General features: G+C 42.4%; 1 protein-coding gene across 1 annotated transcript in view; it reads left to right on the top strand.

Annotated features, from left to right (window-relative positions):
• Positions 1-25,313, top strand: part of NCKAP5 (NCK associated protein 5) — a 408,903-nt gene that overhangs the window by 162,989 nt on the left and 220,601 nt on the right. The window contains exon 4 of the mRNA XM_026647423.1: positions 24,870-24,960. Within this exon, the coding sequence (XP_026503208.1) occupies positions 24,870-24,960 (91 nt within the window). The remainder of the gene's footprint in view (positions 1-24,869; positions 24,961-25,313) is intronic.

Below are 25,313 nucleotides of genomic sequence, written 5' to 3'. Positions count from 1 at the left end.
TGTAATTTGTTGCCTTTCTCAAATTGCATTAGTAGAAATCCTGCTTCCTTTGTGTAGCCATTTTGTACACTATTGATTCAAAGGTAAATATTTTTATAGTTTAAAAAATTTCTTTAAAATCGATTTTCCCCCTTAAAACTATGAAAATCTATAAATTATGGAGTGAACCATGAGAATATGCATGCTTCATATTTCAGTCATTTTTCACATTTTGCTTCTGTAATCTGTGTTATGGGCTATACTCTGTGACCAATCCGCAGAGGATGCCTCAAAGTGCCTGTGACAATTCTTAGCTTGAGAGTCTGGCTCTTTAGCACAAACTCTAAAGACTCATTCTTTTAGTGCTAGAGGTCATTGATGTTGGCCAAGGTGGTGGCCTTTGCACTTGCAGGTGTCTCACATTGGCATGGAACAGTACGGTTCATAATGCCAGAAAAGGAGGAGCAGTAGGCAAATCTACTTGGGTAATGCAGGCACACCTTGCTACTGCAGCTGCTTGTGGCTGTATCCAGTTTCTGGAAGCTCATGAGAGACTATAGAGAGTTTTGGATTCCTTCTGAGAAGTTCTCTCTAGTTGACAGGTCACCACTGGTAAACATGGAGGGTTTGCTGTTGCTGTACATCAGTAGTTCTCAAACTATTGTACGGGTGACCCCTTTCACATAGCAAGCCTCTTAGTGCGACCCCTCTTATAAACTAAAAACACTTGTTTATATATTTATCACCATTATAAATGCTGGAGGCAAAGCAAGGTTTGGGGTGGAGGCTGACAGCTTGCGACCCCCCAAGTAATAACCTCGCGACCCCCTGAGAGGTCCCGACCCCCAGTTTGAGAACCCCTGCTGTACTTACTGAAAGTACGTTTTAATTAGGGATAAAATGTTACATGAAGCACATCCTGTTTACAGAAGCATGTCACAGCTTCTCACACTTTTCAGCAGGAGCAGCTTCCACATCCCAGTTGCTCTGTCAGATTCCCAGGCAGGTGCAGATTCTTGTCTCCCTGACTCTGGGGTGCAATATAGTGAAGAACATAAAAGCTATGTAACCCCCTAGGAAATTAGTACTGTAATGTGAAACCTTATCACTGACTTCAGCAGTGTGAAGGCAAAATAACTTCCTAACTGCATAGAAGCTCTTGTGTTCTGATCTGCTGATTTAAAAGCATATATGTGTCCTGTGTTAAAGTTTTGTATTAGAGTGCAGGTGTGATGAAATCAGGGTATGTTTATCTGTTTGAGATGGAACTGAAAGCCTTCTGGATAGAGCTGATCAGAAATTTTCCGACTGAACAGGTTCCCATAGGAAAATGCTGACTTGACAGAATTGAAATGTTCCACAAGAATGTGTCTATTTCATTGAAATTCTGATGGAAGCCAGTTAGGTTCCCAATGAAAATCTGCAAACCTGCCTGTTATCCTGTCACACCCCCTCCCAGGGCTCCCTGGATCCTGGCTCCTTGGCTTCTGTGGTAGGGCTTCTTTGGTAGCCTGCTTGGCGGGATGCTGGGGAGCTGGGGCTATCAGGGATTCAAGGCTCCCGAATCCTTACCAGCCTGATAACAGTTCCGTTGGAAAAATTTCAACCATTTCTATTTGCTACTGTCTTTGGAGGGCTTCAGTATACTCCCTTTCCTCTTCCTCTGCCCCATACCAGTGAATTGGCTCAGTGTGGAAGGAAGACTGGGCTCATGATCCTAGCTCTTGCCTTACCATAGCTGTGTTTCTAGGAGAGGCACCAGATTCATTCAGGAGCGCAAGGACTGGCATGGAATCGTGCCTCTTTCATTCTGGCCGCTGGGGTGATGTCTGGCACTGTGTGATACAGTTGTATATTTTGGCTTATCTCTATCGGTTTTATACTGCCACCCATCATTGCCTTCCACATAAAATCATTAGTGAAGTTGCTAGGTTTACTATTCTGGATATATTTTTAATGCTAAATATAACAGAGATACCAGGTTTGCAAATAAATCAGGCAATTAAAGCTGCAGCCAAACCTCACATCAAGCTGTAGTTTCTCTTCCTCTGTGTAATAGGGATTCTACAGTACTATGCAATATAAAGACAAGTAGAGGTAGGATTTGAGCTGCATACTCACACTGAGGCAAGCTTTGGTTGACTGGGTAACTAACCAGAGTCATGCGTGTAAAAAGGCTATTAATATTTCAGCTGGATTATCACACTTGTTTGTGCATATAATTGGAAAAATGAATCTTTAGAAGTAGAATATTTTTGTGTTAACTGGTTCCTATGTCGTTTTAATTTACATGATAATTTTTTTTTCTTTCTATTGTGATTGTATATTTAGCTTAGTACCAAGGCATATCAGATAGGAGCCAAAAAGACACACACGTCTTTTGGTTATTCTTTCTGACCTTTGCCAGAGCACAAAAATACACTGTTCAGATATTTAGAAAAGCTATAGGAGAAACATTTAACATTTATCCCAAAATGTATAAAATAATAGTTTTGTATTGTTCCTTCAATATTAAATAGTAAATAGTAAAACAGCAATTAAAAACTGTCAGTATTTAGGTCTAAATTCTTAAGCCAACATTTTAAGTCAACACGTGGGGGCAATAGAGTGCTAAATGATGCACAAACATGACAGAAGTAGTTGGTGTGATGTTGTGGTTAGAGCAGGTGAATAAGCCAAGACAGCTGGGTTTTGTCTGTGGCTTTATCAGTTAACCAACCAGTTCCTGCTCCCATTGAAATCATTGGAGCAGTTGTGGGTTTTCACTGTGAGATCCTGGATAAGTCATTTATCTTTTCCAGCCTCCGTTTATCTATTTTTAAAATGGGTGTGGTAACCTGTCAGATGGCCACTAAACTCAAAACACCCCCAAGATTTCTCAAAATGACTAGTGATTGTGGTTGCCTCCGTTTTTGAGTGTCTAATATGAGATACGTTGAAGCAAGCTATGTTCAGAAGGTGGGAGTACATCACTTTGTGAAAACTAGGCTCTTTTGAAGTGTCTCATCGTAGATGCTCAAAAATTAAGACACCTAAAATAACTAGTCACTTCTGACCATTTTGGCTAATGTGTGTAAGTTAAAGTGGGTGGAAGGTGCTATATAAATACAAACTCTTGTCACTATATATTGGCTCCTAGAGCAACAGAAAATAGGGGGTTTGGCTTTCTAACTGCACACTTAAGTTAGAGATTTCATTTGTGCGCATTAAGGATCTTTAGATTTTTTTCAAAAGATACAAATCAGTAAGTGTGTTTTTGTATTCAGAATTGCAGGCACAATGACTTGCTCATTAACATACATACCCCTCCACTTTGTACTCACCTTTTCATTACATGTAAAGAAGGTACTTAACACAGCTCATTCATCCCGTTGATCAAACAGCAATGACATCTTAAACCTAGAAAAAAATTAGTAGTAGGCAATTGCTTATATTTTAAGTTAACAATAAGCTTTTTTCTCCAAATCCTCTGTAATTCCTCATTAGTTGCAGTTTGAAATACTTGCCCCTGAGGGAGTTAAAAAAAAAACTAAATTCAGGAGCATTCCACTTGCCCAAAGCTGTATGGATATATCCTACAAGATTAAACCAACAGATATTTGTTCAAATTAGAAAGATTCAAATTATTGGCAAATAGTTTTAAGAGTCACAATTGAAAATGAACATACAGCTATCTCTCCTGCTAATGGATTCATTTCCAATTGGACACCTCTTGATTAGTAAATGATACTTGTGTTTCATCTTACAAGGGTACATAGCCTTAATTGAAAAATGAGTTACCCACAAACCTCCAGCAATCTCAGACTGCACAGTGGTATATTTTAAAATGCAAAAATCTTACATTTCCAAAACAATGACAGTTTATTTTGTTGAGCAGGATTAGAAACTCAGTCTACATGCCAAGGGATTTCTCCAAGCACATGATATGCTAGAGGAATGCAGAGAGGAATGTATAAAAAGGTTTAGGATAGCTAGGATTAAGAAAATGTATGACAGTTGCACTGAATAAACTGATAGGAGGGAAGAAATTGCTTTTGAAATGAGACACTAACAGACAGCTTAACATAGGTACAAGCGTATTATGCTAGTACTTTGTTAATAAAAATACTGCAAACAGCTTCATTTTATGTTGGTCTTGAAATGTTATCATAAGTACAAAAATATGCTTGCTATATGGAAGAAAGCTAATAAAGCAGTGGTGATAATTTGGAGATAATATGAACTTTAAATTTGAATGATAAAATAATGCATTTTCCTGTATTTTTCTTTTGATATTACAATTAGTCACAATATCAGACTTTATTCGCAAGATGGCACAATTCATATGTGTATCCAGAGTGTTTTTAATTGTCTTGAAGTCCACAAACATTCTGGTCAGGTCTAAACTACGAGTGCTTTGCTGGTCGAGCTATACTTGTATATGGATGCATAACTGGCAAAAGCACAATTTTGCTGGTATAACTACATCCACACTGGGGGCTTTTGGTGGTACTGCTATGTCAGTCACAAATGGCACCTCCTCACACCCCTAACTGACCACAATTCTGCCAAAAGTTTGTAGTCTCTACCTAGCCTCTATCATCTGCCTCTGAAATGAGCTTGATTCCCCCCCACCCCCACAGATAACACTGAGTCCTGATTAAATATATTTCACAATTTGCAAACCTTAGCTTAAATTGGTTATACAGAAAGATAATTAGACAGGGAGTCTTAGGACTTGTATTACTTTAACCATACTGGTCTAGTTACAGATGTAAACACCCCCTAATGTGGACGTAATTATACTGGTATAAAGGTGCTTGTATAACTTATTCCCATATGGGAAGGATAATAAGCTACACTGGTATAGGGCACCTTTATAGCCAGTACACCAGTATAATCACATCCACACTAGGGGTATACCAGTATATCAGTTAAAATTCAAACCCCTAACCAACATAGATGTATCAATACAAAACTGGTGTGCAGACAAGGCCTTAGAACTCCATCTGCCCTGCATGGGTTCACCTGGCCTGCAAGCTAATTCCAGCGTATAACACGGAGTTCCTGTTGAAGACAAAGCATACTGCCTTCCTGCAGACCAGGTAGAATTTTTAATGTTCCAGAACTGTGGGTTATTGCTGTTCAGTGGTTATTCTTACATACAAAGGCATCTGTCATACACAGCTGCTCTTTTGGGGAGTTTTTTTCTTGTTGCCCTTCTACCTTGCTGGACATTGATATCTCAATGGGGTTCTTCAGAAATCGGGGCTTTGCATTGTAATGAAGAAGTATCCGGTAATGATAGCTTCTTTTCAGCTTTTGTAATATTTAATTAAGGTTTTAAAAGGATCCATTTCTTTGTGTTGACACTTGCTTACAGAACAACAAACTGAGTTCCTCAGGAAAGCTGCTAAATTATTTCTTAGGTTAGGATGCTCCTTTGAGGCTTCGTTTCCACCAGATTTGGGTAAAATACATGCGATCTGTTCACTACGTAACTTACCAAGGCCCTGATTCTGCACACATTTTAAGATGTGGATAGCCCTATTGAAGTCAGTGGGACTACTTTGCACTAAGTTACTCATATGAAAGAGTTTGCATGGTTGGGGCCCAAAGCAGGTGGACATGTAGCTTTTTTAGTCTTTCTATTTCCCATTTGCCTAGTGTGATGGGTTGGATCACAGAAACCCCCTTGGGAACTGCCAACTGATGTGCCAAGATTACTTCTGCCCCTGCTTTCCCTGCCAGCTCAAGACTCCAGCACCCTGTCTTGCTGAGCCAGACACGCCAGTCTGCTCCAACACAGACCCAGGATCTGAACCACGTGCCCCAAAACTGCAGACTTAACCGGAAGCAGCCCACAGAAGTGTTCCTGTCTTTAACACTCAGATACCCAACTCCCAATGGGGTCTAAACCCCAAATAAATCTGTTTTACTCTATATAAAGCTTATATAGGTATACACAGCTATTTGCCCTCCCCCCAGGTATTAATACATACTCTGAGTTAATTAACAAGTAAAAAGTGATTTTATTAAATACAGAAAGTAGGATTTAAGTGGTTCCAAGTAGTAACAGACAGAACAAAGTGAATTATCAAGTAAAATAAAATAAAATAAAACACGCAAATCTAAGCCTAATACAGTAATACAACTCAGTACAGATAAAATCTCACCCTGAGAGATGTTTCAATAAGTCTCTTTCACAGACTGGATGCCTTCCTAGTCTGGGCACAGTCCTTTCCCCTGGCACAGCCCTTGTTCCAGCTCAGGTGGTAGCTAGGGGATTCCTCATGATGGCTCCTCCTTTGTTCTGTTTGACCCATTTATTTATCTTTTGCATAAGGCGGGAATCCTTTGTCCCTCTCTGGGTTCCCACCCCCCTCCTTCTCAATGGAAAAGCACCAGGTTAAAGATGGATTCCAGTTCAGGTGACATGATCACATGTCACTGTAAGACTTCATTACCCACTTGCCAGCACACACTTATACAGGGAGACTTACAAGTAAAATAGAGCCATATGCAGATGCTCCAACGTAAGCCAATTTCCTCTCCCCCCCCCCCCTGAGATTCATGGGCTGGATTCTTAGCTTGTGTAAATTAGCATAGCTACATTGCCTGCAATAGAGGATCTGGCCCCACAAGTTTAGATGTGTTGTTATGCGTGCCATTTCACCCATTTTCTTCATTAGAATACTAATTGAGGGCCACCCTCTAATAATGCTTAATTCACAAGTAATGGAGTAAAGTTGCTACTCAACATGAATAAGAGTATCAGAATATGATCATCAACTACTTGGACATGTAAACATCAGATAAAATTGTACCTGCTTAGATTTATTTTAAATAATCTTCTAGTGTTCCTGAAAGATGACTGTATTAGAGACTGGATTCTGTTTGTAGGACGGGAAGAACATGGGCAGTGGTGGTTTAAACATTCCAGGACTACCACACATGTGTTTTTCAGTCCCAAGCATGAGGAAGACCCCCTCCTCTAGAGGGAAGAAAATGAAAACATTTTGCTTGGGAAGTGAATGCCCCTGTATTCTTGCCATATCTGAATAAATTTACCTCAGGTACATCTATGGCCTTCATTACCTTAGTATCTGAGTACCTCAAATATTAAATTTATTTATCCACACAATATGCCTGCGAGGTAGGGAACTATGACATTTTACAGATGGGAAACTGAGGCAAAGGGAGGCTAAATAACTTCCCAAGGTCACAGAGCAAGTATGTGGCAGAGTAGAGACTTTAGCAGAGGTCTCCCAAGTCCTAGACTAGTGCCTTAACCACTGGACCATCTTTTGTCTGTGGGAAAAATGCTGCATGGGTTGATTTATGTTCTCCATTTAAAAACACATATGAGTAATTTTATTTTAATCATTATGAAAACTAAATCCTAGAGGTGGATAAGTTTGTGTTAAATATTTTAACTAAACCCTGGTGAGCTTCCCAATACATATTGCAAAACAGAATGATAAAGCTTTAAAAATCCTTCTGTCCCTGTTTTACTTCACTCCTGTCATATGAAAAGTTAATGTTCAAATAGTACGTTATTTAGACATTTTGGAGTACAATTTGAAAGCTTCAAATGAGGGTTCATCCACAGGACTCCCATTAAACTCAATGTGAGCTGCATGGCTAAAAACCCACACAGCAGTTTGAAAATGTACCTCGTGCTGTGCTGAAGATAGATGCTTAAAGAGTAAGTGCTTGAAAAGGGGGGAGTAAGTGATGGAATGGCTTTCACTCTTCAATCAGGCCAAAAATCCTTCTCCACTCTCACAGCTCATCTAAATGATTTTCCATTGGAGTGGAGTCCCCGGCCTTATGACTCTCCCTTTCCCGCAAAGGAAGTAAAATAAAACATGCTGAAAATAAATAAAATACCCCTTTTCAGGTGTCTGAATGTTCTCATGTTTTCTCTCTCTTCATTTCTTACTTCCTTGTTTTTCTTCTTTTCCATTCGTTTTCTTTCCTTGCATCTCATTTGTACCATCATACTCTTTCCTTCCAGTTCTTCCATCTCTTTTCCACTTTCCTTCTCTTTTCTCTCCCTTTTCTGTTCTCTTCCCTGGTCCCCAAGTCTTTTTCTCTCCTTCTCTTTTCAGTATTCCCACCTTCCCCTTCTTTCTCTCTCTCTTTCAATCCCCTTTGCATCAGTATACCTCTTTCTTTGTCTTCCCCTTTTATCCCCCACCCAATGTCTGTCTCTTCCCCCACCCTGCTATATCCTGGTCTGCCTTGCTGCTGTGCTTCTGGATGGGCCTGATCCATGGAGTGAGATTCTTCAGGGCCTTTCACCTTTCCCTCTCCACTTCTTTCTCTTGCATTTTGGCCACTATTTACCTCTGACAAAGCTTCCTTTCCCCGTCCCCATCTGCTTATTGGCCTCATGCTAATGGCCCTGATAATCAGTGGGTGGGCGTGGGCTAGACCTGAGGACTGTGAGAGGGGAAGTGTTCTGCACAGCTTCAGCAACAAAGGAGAGAGCTGGAATAGTTGGTACAGGAGACAGAAATAAAGTGCCAGCATCCTTTCTATAGCAGCTCAATTCAAACCTTGTGAAGAACACCACATAGTCTGGTTCCCCCTCTTTCTGTGTTTTAAGCATTATAAACCCTGTAATATATAGGGCTACTCCCAGAGTAAGGCACTACTCACTGTAAGAACAGTAGCATCTCGCTCACCATTACTAGATATTTTTCATTATTTTTTCAAGTATCTCAATCAAATACACTGCACACTTGGAGAGAAGATAATGTTTTCACCCCTCAGCTCATAGAGAGCCGAGAAGCGATTGCTTTTTAATTATAATGGTAAATATTTTAAAAGCACTGAGTCCAATTCTTCCCCGAGGAAATGTCATAGAAGCCAATGGGGTTACCACATGGATGAATTTGGCCCTTGAAGTCTAATGTGGGTTTTCTTTTTTCCATTGTTGCCTGATAAAATAGGATAATGGCTGTGGTACAGCAGCACAATTAGGAAGATAAGAGCAACAACGTATAACATGATTTTTCCTGGTCTGGGTGCTTGGAATGTGCAGCATTAAAACTGTTAATGACAAAATATTGACTACAAAATTCTTTTGTAAAGTCAATTTCACAAATGGTTAAATTCTGCACCTACTTTACATCAACGTCCAGACCTGTATGATGTATTTAAGGCTTTTTCAGCCATCTTCAGGGCATGTTCAGTCATGATGTATAAAAGCTGTATTTTTACTGCCTCATTATCAATGGTTTGGCTGTAGAAGAGCTGTCAATATCATTTTTAGGGAGACTATTGCTGCCTAACATGATACAAATAATTAAGCCCTTGGAGACCATTATTCTAACTACTTATTACTTGCTCAACCATTTTGCTATATTGCTCAAATTTGGTGAAGACTAAGAGCATTAAATTAAAATTAAACCCTCTCCTTCTTATAAGTCTCTGGAACAACTTGTTTTCTTGTTTGTTTTTAACTACCTGAAATTTAATACCTAAAATTTAGTTTTCTTTGCTACTGTTATGTAGAGAAATTATTAAATACATCATCCATATTAGTAAAACTTTTTAGAATAAGGAAGGTACTTTTTAGAACAGGAGAACTGCTATTTATTTCACTAGTTATTCCTCACCTCTAGTCTCAATTGTATTTTAAGGCAGAGCTCTACATTAAGGGGCATCATCCTGGAGTATGTGTGAGATCAGAAAGTACTGTCCCTCATGGACTTTCCATGCACATAAGAGGACTTAACTTGATGCAGCATACTCCTCTCTCTGTCCCCATCCAGCTTTGCTGGTCAGTGAAGGTTGGAAGAGCAAATAGATTCCCCTCCTCACTGTGGTTTGTTGTTCATGGGGTACTACAAGTCAGCAGTCCTTGTGCTCTGCTGAGGCTGGGCCCTGCTGAAGCAAAGAGAGGGCAAGGAGAGGAAGGTTTCTTACTCACATCACAGCAGCCAGGCAAAACCTAGCCCTCTCTGTTTAGGTTTAGCTACTTGAAAATCCCCAATCAGATTATGTTAGAGGGGAGAAAACAAAAGCCAAATTCTGGTCCCACGTATAAATCCAGACTGTACCTGCCAGGAGTCTGAATTTTCTACATGTAATATGTGAATAGGGATTATCATCAGGCTGTAAGATCATGTGGTTTACACCTTCGCTATTGTAGAACTCACTTGTACTATTCATTTGTTATTCATGCAGTGTTGCTGGCTCATGAGACTTTGTGTGTCTCATGATATTTGATGTTTTTCTGAAAGCCCCCAGCTCCTGGAGTCATGTGATTACACGAGAATCTCAGTTTTCATTTAAAAAAAAATTCTTAACCCTCATATTTTCAGAGAAAAGCTGGAAAAGGTGTACCTTAAAGGATTAAAAATCATAAAATACAAATCCCCCAATTTATTATTTTAAAACTTATTTTAAGCCAAACTCATGATATCCTGCAATGTTTTGGGTCCTGAGTCATGATTTTTGGACTCCCAAATTTGTCCATGTTACAGAGGGCCTGTAGAGTGCCCTTTTCTTGGGTTTTGTGGGGAGCCAAGATCAGTGGGGGAAACTTCCACTCCACACTCCTATTTGTTCAGACTTTATGACAGGCCATATGTGCAGTGCACTGCAGAGGTTTAGCCTTAAGGATATGCCTATAGTACATGGCTCTGGGGTACCAAGACACCAGCTGTCTGTTGAGAATTATATTTTTAACAAAGAACTTGTTTTATGGGACCAAATCCTGAGGTCCTTATTCACTAAATAGCTAGTTTAGCACAATTAGCACCTTACTTTCATGGACATTAAAATCACAAGTAAAAATTAAAGGAAAAAACAATGCATCAGCTCAGTGAAATGTAACACTTTTAGTTCTGGAGGAGTTTGGGTATTTTATGTAGACTGTAATATAATAAAACTCCCATTAAGTATTAATAATACACATAGCAGCCAGTTAATCAAAATAATTCTATATTTTAACTATTACCTTTGTATTGCAAAAATGTGGAAATATTTTTATTTCTTTTTAGCCCCACACACATCTGTCAGGTACCTTTTTAAACTCTGAGTCCATAGTATGAGTACAAAACCTTCCAAACTAGTAAAAAGACAGAACTAAGATCTTCAATAACATTCTTCATTCCAGATCAAATTGGAATTTGTTTAAAATTATGTGAGCAGGAACATATGCTATTGATATGAAATGTACATCATAGAATCATAACAATATAGAGACAGCATAGCTGCCAATACATTTGCAGTTATTTCGATATGTATTACTGCATGCAACTTAGTCAGATAACTCATGGGAACAGCATTAGGTCTGCTCAGTCACCGTAATGAATCAATGTAAAATAAAAACAGAGAATATGTCTTGTCATGTATTGCTTTGACCAAGGATTCGTGACTGCCAGGTTCTATGCCTTTGGCAAGTCACTTACTTCTTTGAGCCTCAGTTTTCAAATGTAAAACGAGTATACAGTAGAATTATACTAACCTTCCCAACCACGCACCAATTGGCATGCACAGAACCCCATCATTCTCTGATCACTTCTTAGCAAAAGCTTTAATACGTGCTTGCTTACATACATATCGCTTGCTGATGTTTACAAACTATACATCATATTTCCTAGTACAATGAATTATTATAGTTATTGATACGCTGCATTTGAATGAACAGAGTATATTTTGTGCTGCATCATCTTCATCTCTGCTTCTTTGTTTATTCACATACTAATTTGCAAAATTCAGTAATTTGCAGTGGGTCTCACAGTCATTTGTGTGAATTACAAAAGTCTGGTATAATAGTACTCAAAGGGATGTTGTGATGATTAATTGAGGGCGAATCTGTCATCAGATACTCAGGCAACTCCTACCGTCCTCTGTTACATGAGTATAACCATGGGAAAATGTAGTCTTTAATGACTGTAAAGCACTTTGAAATCCCTGGATGCAAGGCACTGTAGAAAAGTACTATTAGTAATAGGATTAATTATTGGCCAGTTCCCGAAGTCTGTCCTACTGAAGCAAAACCATATATATCCAACTTCAAAGGGCTCTAAGGGGTTTCTAAAGCCCTTAAAAGTACCTCAAAAATCACAGGACTTTTGGAAGTGTTGATGCCATGATAAGAGGAAGTTATTACTGGAATAGAGATGGTTCCAGATAAAGAATAATTCTTGAGTACATAATCATCAGGACTCAAACAAATGTAGGTGATGTAATCTCTGTTATGAGATGAAAAACCTTTTGATAGACTCAGAAAACTCTGCAGGAAACTTGTAGACTGAAAACAAATAATGGTAATTCCTCATGGAATAAAATCCCTTCCTCTTCTTTGCTTGCCTCTACCTGCCATCAGTTCTGTGGATAGCACTCTTGTGTGTCTACTAGAAAACTATATAGTATGGCCTGGTCTACACTACAGGGTTAGGTCGAATTTAGCTGCCTTTGGTCGATTTAAAAATGAATGTGTCCACACAACCAACCCTGTTCCGTCGACCTAAAGGGCTCCTAAAATCGACTTCTGTACTCCTCCCCGGCGAGGGGAGTAATGCTAAAATCGACTTTGGTGGGTTGAATTTGGGGTAGTGCGGACGCAAGTCGATGGAGTGCTCCATTGTGACCGCTCTGGACAGCACTTTGAACTCCGATGCACTAGCCAGGTACACAGGAAAAGCCCCGGGAACTTTTTAATTTCATTTCCTGTTTGGTCAGCGTGGCGAACTCAGCAGCACAGGTGACCCTGCAGTCCCCCCAGAATCGTAGAGCGTAGAATGTTTCTACGCACCCCCTATCATCTCTGTCCCTGAGGTTATCGCAGATTAAAAGGTGAAAAAAACGCACTCGTGATGACATGTTTTCCAAGCTCATCCAGTCCTCCCGCACTGATAGGGCACAGCTTAATGCATGAAGGCATTCAGTGGCAGAGGCAAGGAAAGAATTAAGTGACCGGGAAGAGCGGAGGCAGGACGCGATGCTGAGGCTAATGGGGGAGCAAACAGACATGATGAAGCATCTGTTGGAGCTGCAGGAAAGCCAACAAGAGCACAGACCCCTGCTGCATCCACAGTGTAACTGCCTACCCTCCTCCCCATGTTCCATAGCCTCCTTACCCAGACGCCCAAGAATGCGGGGGTGGGGGGGAGGCTCCGGGCACCCACCCACTCCACTGCAGAGGATGGCCCATGCAACAGAAGGCTGTCATTCAAACAGTTTGATTTTTACTGTGGCTACAATAAGCAATGTGGCCTTGTCCTTCCCTCCACTCCACCCCACCTGGACTACCTTGTCCGTTATCTCATTTATTTTAATAAAGAAAGAATGCATGGTTTCAAAACAATAGTTACTTTATTTCGAAGGGGGGAGGGTGGTTGGCTTACAGGGAATTAAAATCAACAAAGGGGACGGGTTTGCATCAAGGAGAAACACACACACCTGTCACACCGAAGCCTGGCCAGTCATGAAACTGGTTTTCAAAGCCTCTCTGATACGCAGCGTGCCTTGCTGTGCTCTTCTAATCACCCTGGTGTCTGGCATGAAACGATTGTCTGCTGTTGCTTTCACAGAGGGAGGGGCGACTGACGACATGTACCCAAAATCACCCGCAACAATGTTTTTGCCCCATCAGGCATTGGGAGCTCAACCCAGAATTCCAATGGGCAGCGGAGACTGCGGGAACTGTGGGATAGCTACCCACAGTGCACAGCTCCGTAAGTCGATGCTAGCCACGATAATGAGGACGCACTCTGCCGACTTAATTCGCTTAGTGTGGACATACGCAATCGACTGTATAAAATTGATTTCTAAAAATCGACTTCTATAAAATCGACCTAATTTTGTAGTGTAGACACCCTATGAGCCTGAAAATGTCATGATGCATGCAGTGTGGTGTGAAAACACATGAGAACAGTTTGTTAACATTCAGAGAATTTCCACAAATAGTCATTGATGACCTAGTTTTCACCTTGCACTTCTCTGTATCCACCTCATCCTTTCAAAAGTTGCTGTGTTCCACACAGCACCATCACTACTACTAATAAACACACAAATATTTCTCTGTCCACACATACAGATGTTCTTGGAATGGCTATGAAACTGCATTCAAAATGAGACTAACACTTTTGGTTGGTTTTAATGGCATAACATACCCATGAGTGAATTCACGACTGCAGTCTCTCTCTGTGCCAAAGTGTTTTTTTTTATTTTTTTTTAAAGTATTTTTACCAAATTAAAGACTATGTAATATATTGGTGTGTGTGTGTGTGTGTGTGTGTGTATATATATATATATATATATGGAGAGAGAGAGATATGCGCACACACACACATAATCTCTGTTTAAAAATTCGAAATCTACTTTTACAGCAAGGATGTCTAGTTTGTTTCAGTGTTATTGATGTTTTGAGATCTCTGACCTACTGTGTAATTTTATGTGGTGCATGGGGTAGGAGTACAGACCAAACTTAAGAGCATAAACTAAATCTGACTTGACACAAGCTTTCTTTGCACATGTATTTGTATTTATTTAAAAAAAATGAGATTGTGTACATTTTTCTAAAATCCAGAACACATTAATGGGGGGAAAATAGCTTCCTCCAATATACAGGGCATTAGACTGGAGCTCAGTCAGTAGAATTTTGCCATTAACTTCAGTGGGGCCAGAATTTCACCCCTGAGTTCTACTCCCAGCATTACCTGTGATCTTGGGCAAGTTACTTTACATTGCTGTGTCTCTGCTTCCTCTCCCATCCTTTGCTGTTTTGTCTACTTCATTGCACTATATATAAAATAGTGCAATGCCGAGCATGATAGGACCCTAATCTCAGCTGGGACATCTAGGTACTACTATAATACAAATAATAAATGAATGTATCCTCCTATTACTTCTTTTGAGGGGGGCGGCAGGTATTGGTTGGGGTGATGCAAAAGAAGTTTTAAGTGCTAGACCAGAGTGGATACTAAGGTCTATTTTATTGTTTGGGGAATGCTGCAGGGCTGAATTATCTGCTCAGAGCCTGATATGGAATGTTCTGATGCAGCAGACTCTGACCTGGCATTTCCCAGTTGGCAAGCATTAGTACTGATGAACCGAATGGAAGACAAATTGTATCTGTGCACGCACGCGCTCTCTCTCTGTCTTTATGAGATTTATTTCCTGAAATGTTGAATGGGTTTTGTGTATATGTGGACTTCGTCCCGTATGGTGCTGTAATGCACATATTTTTAGCAGCACAGTGCCCTGAAATAAAATGAAATTTACAGGAAAATACAAGGGTAGGGAAGGTTAATGCTTTTATCAGAAAAATGAAAATCTTTGGCGTAAGCGTACTTGGACTGAGTGACTAACATAAACAATTCAAAGACATCCTTAAGCAGAATCTCAACTCAAGCAGCATAAATATCAATAACTTAGAAGACACAGCCACAGGCAGACCTGAATGGAGAGAAACTATCAATAAAGTTTGTGAACACTTTGAGAAAAACATCTGTGAAAAACTGGTTGAAAAAAGGGCCAAGCATCATGCCATGTTTTCAATGGGAGACATTTTTGTGTGACACCTACCGTGACCTTGCTCCTTGCAGATTGGACTGTACAGCCACAAGAGCACACACAAGATGCTGTGATGTCGTCATCAGACACGACTGACAACTATATAGTTCATCAATGTCACTGTGGTTCAAAATTTATATGCTATCTCCCAGATAAAGTCGTCCGTGAGAAGGCCTCACTAGAGGACTAATTCCTGGGGGCAAGAGGCTATTTCTCAAACTGGATTGCGGGGAGGGCCTGGCCAAACTTTAAAATAGTGTATTAAATTTTACTGGCATATACTTTAATTGTGCAGTCTAATGTAGATTATAATATAACAATTAACTTTTATTAATGCTCTCATAAATTAGAAGCACTGAATGCTGATTTAATGAGGAAGCAGATTAAATTATTGTGGTACAGCATGTTTGGTTAAGCAGTTCCTCCTAAAATGGAAGACCGGGATTCAAATAAAAAAGGAATGCTAGCAATAGCAGTCGGTAAACCACAATGGCAGTGCCTGACAAACTTTGCTAAAGCTGAATCTAAGGGCATTTGACTTGCCTTTTTGGCAGATGTCTATTTCTTCTTTCTCCTTGTTGTACTCTTCCACTCATACCTGATTAAAGGGAAATCAGGACCTTTGGAAATCTAAAGTAAATTTCATTGTACATGCTGAATCAGCATTACAGATAATCAAGCTTGTCTTTATACATTTCTTTAATATCAACAAACAAACAAAAAAACTATATTTAACCTCCAGTTAGAACAACTCTGCCTGTCGTCTGGGTGAGTTTGTCACACTCTGTATTTTGTTCTGCCAGTATAAACTGGAGTTTTGCTAAGAGTATCTGATCACTATACTCCAAATAGAACAGTGTACAGCAGATCCCTACAAAGTTCTTAGACAAAATGAGTTTCTGCTTTATACACACACACACACAGAAGCAATCCAGGACAGTCAACCTAATTGTCTGTGCCCAGAAAATAGGCTAAGAGAAGCTATCATGCAACAAATGACTTCTATTATAGTGCTTTTCACAATTCTTTTTCATAAGTGGTTTGATTTTTTGCACCTATATTGTTTTTCATTCATATTATTGTCCTTGATCCTGCTAACACAGAATTCAATGACAAAACTCCCATTAACTTTAGTGAGAGGTGGATCTGTTCCTCGTTTTCTTTTCTGATTTAAGTCTCTTTATTCATTTGCATGGGCTTTTCATAATATTATAAATATATATCAGTAGAAAGAGACCCTGCTATATTAATAACTATAAAAATTAGGGGTTCACATTTTAGGAATTAAAATATTTGTCTTCTTTTATGGATTATATTCTGAAGCAAAAGGATTTGGCCTCCTGAGTAAAAAGGCTCTGATTAAGGTCAGCCGATGAGCAGAAATGGTTCCAGTCTGCCACTGAAAAACTATGTACCACTGTCTGCACTGGAGATTAGAGCTGGCTTATTCTTATTCACATTTGGTCAACAGATGGTCCAACTGTTCCGTGTGCATTCTGGCAATGCAAAAACATTCACATCAACTAAAAAAATATAATAAAAATAAGGGAAATGTCACTGGGCATCTGACTAGGATGAATGCCTCACAGTGCCTGCTTCTCAGGAAGTAGGATGTTGCTGGCTGACTATAAAAGAGAGAACTAAGCAAGCAGGAATGTTGTCATTAGATTAGTAACTACTGATTCTGATCAGACTGCAAGACTCGAATGACAACCAGGTACACAAAGGTTATGTAAGGATGGTACTGTTGCCCCTTGTCCAGTGTGGGTAGCTAACATTTGGGGCCTTACTGGGTTGTTTCCATTAGAGAGTCAGGTATTTCTTTGGTGCAGTCCTCTTTATTTACAAAGAAGGTTCACAAAGTCCTGTTTCTGTGAACTTAGTAGGAACAAACAGAAGCAGGTTGTTTCCTTACTGACAATCTCCAAGCCTGCTTTTCCAGTCAGTCTTGTACTCCAGTGAGCTCTGTCTACTCCCTGCAAGGTCACACTCATGACAGCTTCTCTGGCTCTCTGGTTGTTTCTGCTTCTGATACACCCGGACAAACACATCTGCAACCAATCAAAGCCCTAGCCCCTGCACTAGCAATCAGTCCCTGTGGAACCCCTTTACCCACATGGCTTGATTTTTGATTAGCCCTGCATGTGGCCTAGTGCCTTGGACAGTGGCTTCCATTATCTAAAGCTATCTTACTCAATAAAGGAGCCCAATTGCTTCTTCCATTCAGCCTGAATTAAGAGTAGCTAGCATGCCCATCAGCTTTAACAAGCTCTGTGATTGCAGATCGATCTAAGGCATGCTTGATGGAAGCCATTAATACCTACCAGCATAATAGCACAAACATTCTTTCTTTTTTAATGTCTGAGCTGAGATTGACTAAACTCTCATGATGTTATAATGGCAGATTGTGGCCAGCCCTGCATGGGATGTAAGGGTATGTCTACACTACGAGAGTAGTTCGATTTTACTTAAATCGAATATGTGGAACCGATATTACAAAGTCGAACGTGTGTATCCACACTAAGGGCAGTAATTCGACTTTGTGAGTCCACACTAACGGGGCAAGCGTTGACATTGGAAGCGGTGCACTGTAGGCAGCTATCCCACAGTTCCCGCAGTCCCCGCTGCCCATTGGAATTCTGGGTCGAGCCCCCAATGCCTGCTGGGGAAAAAAATGTGTCAAGGGTGGTTTTGGGTAGCTGTCGTCATCCAACCATCACTCCCGCCCTCCCTCCCTGAAAGCGCCGGCAGGCAATCATTTCATTTCGCGCGCTTTTCTGGTGAGTGACAGCACGGACGCCACAGCACTGCGAGCATGGAGCCCGCTGCGACCATCGCTGCAGTTATGGCCTTTGTCAACACCTCGCACCTTATCGTCCACCTTTTCCAGAGGCAGATGCTGAGAAATCGGGCGAGAAGGTCACGGCATCGCGGTGAGGACATGAAGTCTGAGAGTGGCACAGACCTCTTGCAAAGCACGGGACCCCGCGCCGTGAACATCATGGTGGCAATGTGTCATGTTGATGCTGTGGAACGGCGATTCTGGGCCTGGGAAACAAGCACGGACTGGTGGGACCGCATAGTGCTGCAGGTCTGGGATGAATCACAGTGGCTGCGAAATTTTCGGATGCGGAAGGGAACTTTCCTGGAACTTTGTGAGCTGCTGTCCCCTGCCCTGAAGCGCAAGGACACCCGGATGCGAGCAGCCCTGACTGTCCAGAAGCGAGTGGCCATAGCCCTCTGGAAGCTTGCAACGCCGGACAGCTACCGGTCAGTCGCGAACCACTTTGGCGTGGGCAAATCTACCATGGGGGTTTCTGTGATGCAAGTAGCCAACGCAATCGTTGAGCTACTGCTGTCAAAGGTAGTGACCCTTGGAAACATGCAGGTCATCATAGATGGCTTCGCCGTGATGGGATTCCCAAACTGCGGTGGGGCTATAGATGGAACTAACATCCCTATCCTGGGACCGGACCACCAGGCCAGCCAGTACATTAACCGAAAGGGCTACTTTTCAATGGTGCTGCAAGCACTGGTGGACCATAGGGGACGTTTTACAAACATCAACGTCGGATGGCCGGGCAAGGTTCATGATGCTCGTGTTTTCAGGAACTCTGGTCTGTTTAGACGGCTGCAGGAAGGTATTTACTTCCCGGACCACAAAATAACTGTTGGGGATGTGGAGATGCCTATAGTGATCCTCGGGGACCCAGCCTACCTGCTAATGCCCTGGCTCATGAAGCCCTATACAGGCGCCCTGGACACTGAAAAAGAACTCTTCAACTACCGTCTGAGCAAGTGCAGAATGGTGGTGGAGTGTGCTTTTGGACGTCTCAAGGGGAGATGGAGAAGCTTACTAACTCGCTCTGATCTCAGCGAAACCAATATCCCCATTGTTATTGCAGCTTGCTGTGTGCTCCACAATCTCTGTGAGAGCAAGGGGGAGACCTTTATGGCGGGGTGGGAGGTTGAGGCAAATGGCCTGGCTGCTGATTACGCCCAGCCAGACAGCCGTGCGATTAGAAGAGCCCAGCGGGACACGCTGTGCATCCGGGAGGCTTTGAAAGCTAGGTTCCTCAGTGAGCAGGGTAACCTGTGACTATTAACTTTGTTTAAAGAGAAGCTGAACCTGCCCCCGTTTCTTTACCCAGTTTACGTTGACTATCCTCTGCAGCTACATACCCCGTTCACCCCGTCACCCCCCTTCCAACACACGTTTAAAAATAAAATACATGGAACTTTGTTAATGAATACCGTTGTCTTTATTACGGTTTCGCGGTAAAGGGTTGAAACTGGGACGCAGACTGTGGTGGGGAGCGGGCGTAGTGATGGAAAGAATGCTTATAAACTCGAGGAATGACAGACTCCTGCTCCTAGAGCGGTCCGCAGTGCTGGACTGGTTGTTTCAACGGAGCCTGCCACCCCTCCTTTTCGGGACTCTGTGTGTGAGAGCTATGTCACTTTGTGGCGGGGGAGGACGCTGCTGCGTGGCTCTGTGATCCAGGATAAGGACCGCTGCATAAGATCTCTAACCACCCTCCCCCGCCACAGAACATAAAAACCACCTCCCAGACTGACCAGGGTGCCTAGTGACTGCAATGTGTGCGTGACCTGCTGCTGAACATGCCCCCCTTGACTGTCCTGTCCAATTGACTGTCCTGTCCAATTTCCAATCCCCTTCCCCCCCTTCAAACACACTGTCCTCTAAAAGAACATGATGGAAACAGTAATTAAAAGAAACATATTTTTTATTAGCAACTAAACAGTTAGGGGATGAAACTGGGCCAGGGGCTTGGGTGAGGTGGGAAGGAAAGGACTTATCAAATTTTGGGGAATGAGAGCCTTCTGTTACTTGAGCAGTCTGCAGGGGTGGAGTGACAGTGTTCACGGCCCCTGCCGCCCCTCCTTCTTGGGACTTTGGGTGAGGGGGGTATGGGACTTTGTGGCGGGGGAGGGCGGTTAGAGATAGACTGCAGCGGGGCTCTGTCTTCCTGCCTCCGGTCCTGCAGAACATCCACAAGGCGCCGGAGCGTGTCCGTTTGCTCCCTCATTAGTCCAAGCAGCGTTTGAGTCGCCTGCTGGTCTTCCTGACGCCACCTCTCCTCCTGTTCAATGTATGATCGATGGATTTGGGACATGTTCTCCCTCCACTGGGTCTGCTGGGCCGCCTCGGCTCGGGAGCAGCCCATAAGTTCTGAGAACATGTCGTCCCGTGTCCTTTTCTTTCTCCGCCTAATCTGCGCCAGCCTCTGGGAGGGGGATGCCAAGGTAGGTCGGGAGACAGTCGCAGCTGTGGGATTTGAAAAAGGGAGTGAATTCCTCACAAAGATAATTTTTTGTGAACAATGAACATAGTCTTTCTCTGTGAAGAAGACCATGCACAGCACCTATCACATGCGCACTCAGGACAAGGTCGAATTTTTGGCCTTCGCATTCAGTGCCTGGGGTCTTGCACTGGAGATCAGAGAAGCTGGGCAGGACAGCGGAATTCGGGTAGCAGGCTGACATGGTAAGCCGTAGACTTTTGGCTGCTTAAAACTTAAATTATAGCAGTGCCCTCCTTTCACGTTCAAAGCAATGCTCCTAGCGTTGGCCAGTTCCTGCTGCCGGCAATCCGGCAAGCATGAACTCTGCCCCTGTCCCACCCCCTCGCGGCTGTCCCCGGGAAAGATCCCTGTATGCTGCCCCTCTCCCGCCTCCACCGCGTGGCTGTAAACTGCCGGTTACAGTTCTGTAAAGGAACAGGCCAGCAGTCCCAACAGTAACATTCCCCTAATTCAAAGCAGGTCACCATGAGCGACATCACTCTGCTCAGAATTTCTGGGACAGAGAAAGACCGCATGCTGCGTGAAAGCCAGCAAAAACCAGGGCCGTATGCCGCCATGCTCTGCAAGGCAATGATCCCGGAGTACTTGATGATAGCCTGGCATGGAAAAGTTTCCTACCACGGAGGACCCAATAAGGCCGCTCTCCCCAGGAACCTCATGCAAAGGCTTTCCAATTACCTCCCGGAGAGCTTCGTGGAGATGTCCCATGCGGATTTTAGCTCTATCCCCGGACATATAGACCTTCTTTTCCAGTAGCTGCACTGGCAAGGACTAAAAAGTAGAGCGCCTAGGGCAAACTAATCATCATAAACCGGACATTGTTTGATTCTTTTGCAGTAGTTGCACTGCCAAGGACTAAAACATTAAGCGCCTAGGGCAAACTAATCATGAAAAACCCGTTGTTAATATTGTTAATATTCCTGTTCTGTTCAAAATAAATGTTTACATGTTTTAAACACTTACCAACTGATCCTTCCCCTGATTCTGGCTCCGGGTTAACGCCTGGGGACGGTTGGTAGGGGATCTCTGTGAGGGTGATGAACAGATCCTGGCTGTCGGGGAAATCAGCGTTGTAAGCGCTGTCGACTGCCTCATCCTCCTCATCTCCTTCCTCATCTTCCCCATCCGCTAACATCTCCGAGGAAGCGGCCCTCGACAATATCCCATCCTCAGAGTCCACGGTCAGTGGTAGGGTAGTGGTGGCGACCGCACCTAAAATGGAATGCAGTGCCTCATAGAAATGGCATGTCTGGGGCTGGGATCCGGAGCGTCCGTTTGCCTCTTTGGTCTTCTGGTAGCCTTGTCTCAGCTCCTTGATTTTCACGCGGCACTGCGTTGCATCCCGGCTGTATCCTCTCTCTGTCATGGCTTTTGAGATCTTCTCGTAGATCTTTGCGTTCCGTCTTTTCGAGCGCAGCTCCGAAAGCACGGACTCATCGCCCCACACAGCGATCAGATCCAAGACTTCCCGATCAGTCCATGCTGGGGCCCTCTTTCTATTCTGGGATTGCATGGTCACCTCTGCTGGAGAGCTCTGCATCGTTGCCAGTGCTGCTGAGCTCGCCACGATGTCCAAACAGGAAATGAGATTCAAACTGCCCAGACAGGAAAAGGAATTCAAATTTTCCCGGGGCTTTTCCTGTGTGGTTGGTCAGAGCATCTGAGCTCGGACTGCTGTCCAGAGCGTCAACAGAGTGGTGCACTGTGGGATAGCTCCCAGAGCTATTAGCGTCGATTTCCATCCACACCTACCCTAATTCGACACGGCCATGTCGAATTTAGCGCTACTCGCCTCGTTGGGGAGGAGTACAGAAATCGAATTTAAGAGACCTCTATGTCGAACTAAATAGCTTTGTTGTGTGGACGGGTGCAGGGTTAATTCGATTTAACGCTGCTAAATTCGACATAACCTCCTAGTGTAGACCAGGCCTAAGTGGGGAAAAGGTTACCAAGCAGTGCACTTGTGCCTCTATTGCAGAACAAGCCATGGTCCCAGTCTTCACACTCTACCTCCCTCCACACTAGCTAGCATTGCTGTGCTAAGAGGGAGCACATACTGCACCCATTCATAGAACTGTGTCTGAATTAGTCTTTCCACAGTCTGGCTGAGTTGGCTAGAACTTCTTCAGGCACTCCTGCTGCAGTGCAGCCCATCCTCGACCCTCAGTGCCAGGAGGAAATCAAGTTGGCTTTTACTTCATTCCAAAACATCTCAAAAGCCTTCGAGGTCAACTAGTTTGCTCCCCACTCCTACACCTGGATCTCTTCACTGCGTTGGTGGTATATTATGAGTGACAGCCCACCTCAACCCCTTTTTGCAGCAGGACCATAAAGGATCCTGCTCCCACTGCTACTGCTTTAACATTAAACTTTTAATTTGGGGGCCACAGATTGTAGTGGACTGAAGTGAAGAGGGGAAAAAACAGAGCAGTAAGGTATGCCCACTTTCTCAATCCTTCAGAAGGCGAGTCATCAACACACTTGTAAATGTTATTGACACACTTTCACAGAGTTCTAGTTGTGAGGTTTACTTGAATGTAAACCAAACATACATGGAGTGGGAAAATTATAAGAAATTTTATTTCAGTTATCCTGGAACATACCATAGACAGAGACAAGCACCTACAAGATCTCTATCAAGTATTCTTAAAACTACAGTACCCACCTGCTGAAGTGAAAAAACAGATTGACAGAGCCAGATGAGTACCCAGAAGTCACCTCCTACAAGACAGGCCCAACAAAGAAAATAACAGAACACCACTAGCTGTCACCTTCAGCCCCCAATTAAAATCTCTCCAGAGCATCATCAAAGATCTACAACCTATCCTGAAAGATGATCCCTCACTCTCACAGATCTTGAGAGACAGACCTGTCCTCGCTTACAGACAACCCCCCAACCTGAAGCAAATACTCACCAGCAACCACACATCACTGAACAAAAACACTGACCCAGGAACCTATCCTTGCAACAAAGCCCGATGCCAACTCTGTCCACATATCTATTCAAGTGACATCTTCATAGGACCTAATCACATCAGCCATACCATCAAGGGCTCGTTCACCTGCACATCTACCAATGTGATATATGCCATCATGTGCCAGCAATGCCCCTCTGCCATGTACATTGGCCAAACCGGACAGTCTCTATGCAAAAGAATTAATGGACACAAATCTGACATCAGGAATTATAACACTCAAAAACCAGTAGGAGAACACTTTAACCTGTCTGGTCATTCAATGACAGACCTGCGGGTGGCAATTTTGCAACAGAAAAGCTTCAAAAACAGACTCCAGGGAGAAACTGCTGAGCTGGAATTGATATGTAAACTAGATACAATCAACTTAGGCTTGAATAGGGACTGGGAATGGCTGAGCCATTACCAACATTGAATCTATCTCCCCTTGTAAGTATTCTCACACTTCTTATCAAACTGTCTGTACTGGGCTATCTTGATTATCACTTCAAAAGTTTTTTTTCTCTTACTTAATTGGCCTCTCAGAGTTGGTAAGACAACTCCCACCTTTTCATGCTCTCTGTATGTGTATATATCTCTCCTCAATATATGTTCCATTCTATGCATCCGAAGAAGTGGGCTGTAGCCCACGAAAGCTTATGCTCAAATAAATTTGTTAGTCTCTAAGGTGCCACAAGTACTCCTGTACTTTTCTGGAAAATTATGAATGATTTTTTTAGATGGCATTAATTTTATCATTCTGCTGCTGCTACAACACTGACATCAAGAAGATGCCTGCTAGCTGCATATGTTATCTGATGTTTATTAAACTCCCTTTGTAGCTCACATAAAAAGGAAGCTCTCACTACCCTACACATGTAAAAGGTAAAGAAGCCCTTTAAATGTGTTAATCATAGGCTCCAGTATAGAAGTGAAGAAAGTTCCAAGACCAGCATATCCTATGAATATTAATTTGCTAGTAGCCAGTAGAATGATGTATTTTGTCCTTTAAATGACCCTAACACTACATGTCTTATCCACATGCAGAGATTTCTGACCTTTAAAATGTTTTTGTATTTTCATTCTCCAGGATGGAGGAGACTGTGAGAAATCTACTGCAGAATCAAGGATCTCCAGATCAGAATGGAGAGGGCACAGTTAATATCATGAAGGTGTATCAGGTATTGGTAGCTTTTCTGTTGTTTACATATTTAAAAAATCTAACAAGTGCTCTATATTTCCGACATCCATGTCCAAGTATTTTTGTTCTATCTTTATGAGTTATGAATGCTGGTAATCCATTATTATTAAATCATTCAGCATACCTGGTTCCTCCTTACTTTCTCTATGTATTCTTCCCCTACTGCTTAAGGTTTTCCATTTCCATAATTACATTTTTATCTTCTTGCTCCTTCCCAAGAAACTCTTTGCTTTATTATTTTGATTGTTGCATCTACCTTTCAGAAGGGAAACATGAACCAAATGTTAAGCCTTATTAAAAACATGAAATTTATGGTAAAATATTCCAAAGCTC

The sequence above is a fragment of the Terrapene carolina genome, unplaced genomic scaffold (assembly GCF_002925995.2).
Source record: "Terrapene carolina triunguis isolate 2854851 unplaced genomic scaffold, T_m_triunguis-2.0 Scaffold62, whole genome shotgun sequence".
Taxonomy (NCBI): domain Eukaryota; kingdom Metazoa; phylum Chordata; order Testudines; family Emydidae; genus Terrapene; species Terrapene triunguis.
The sequence above is the reverse complement of the archived record's forward strand: the minus strand, read 5'-3'. Positions and strand labels throughout refer to the sequence as shown.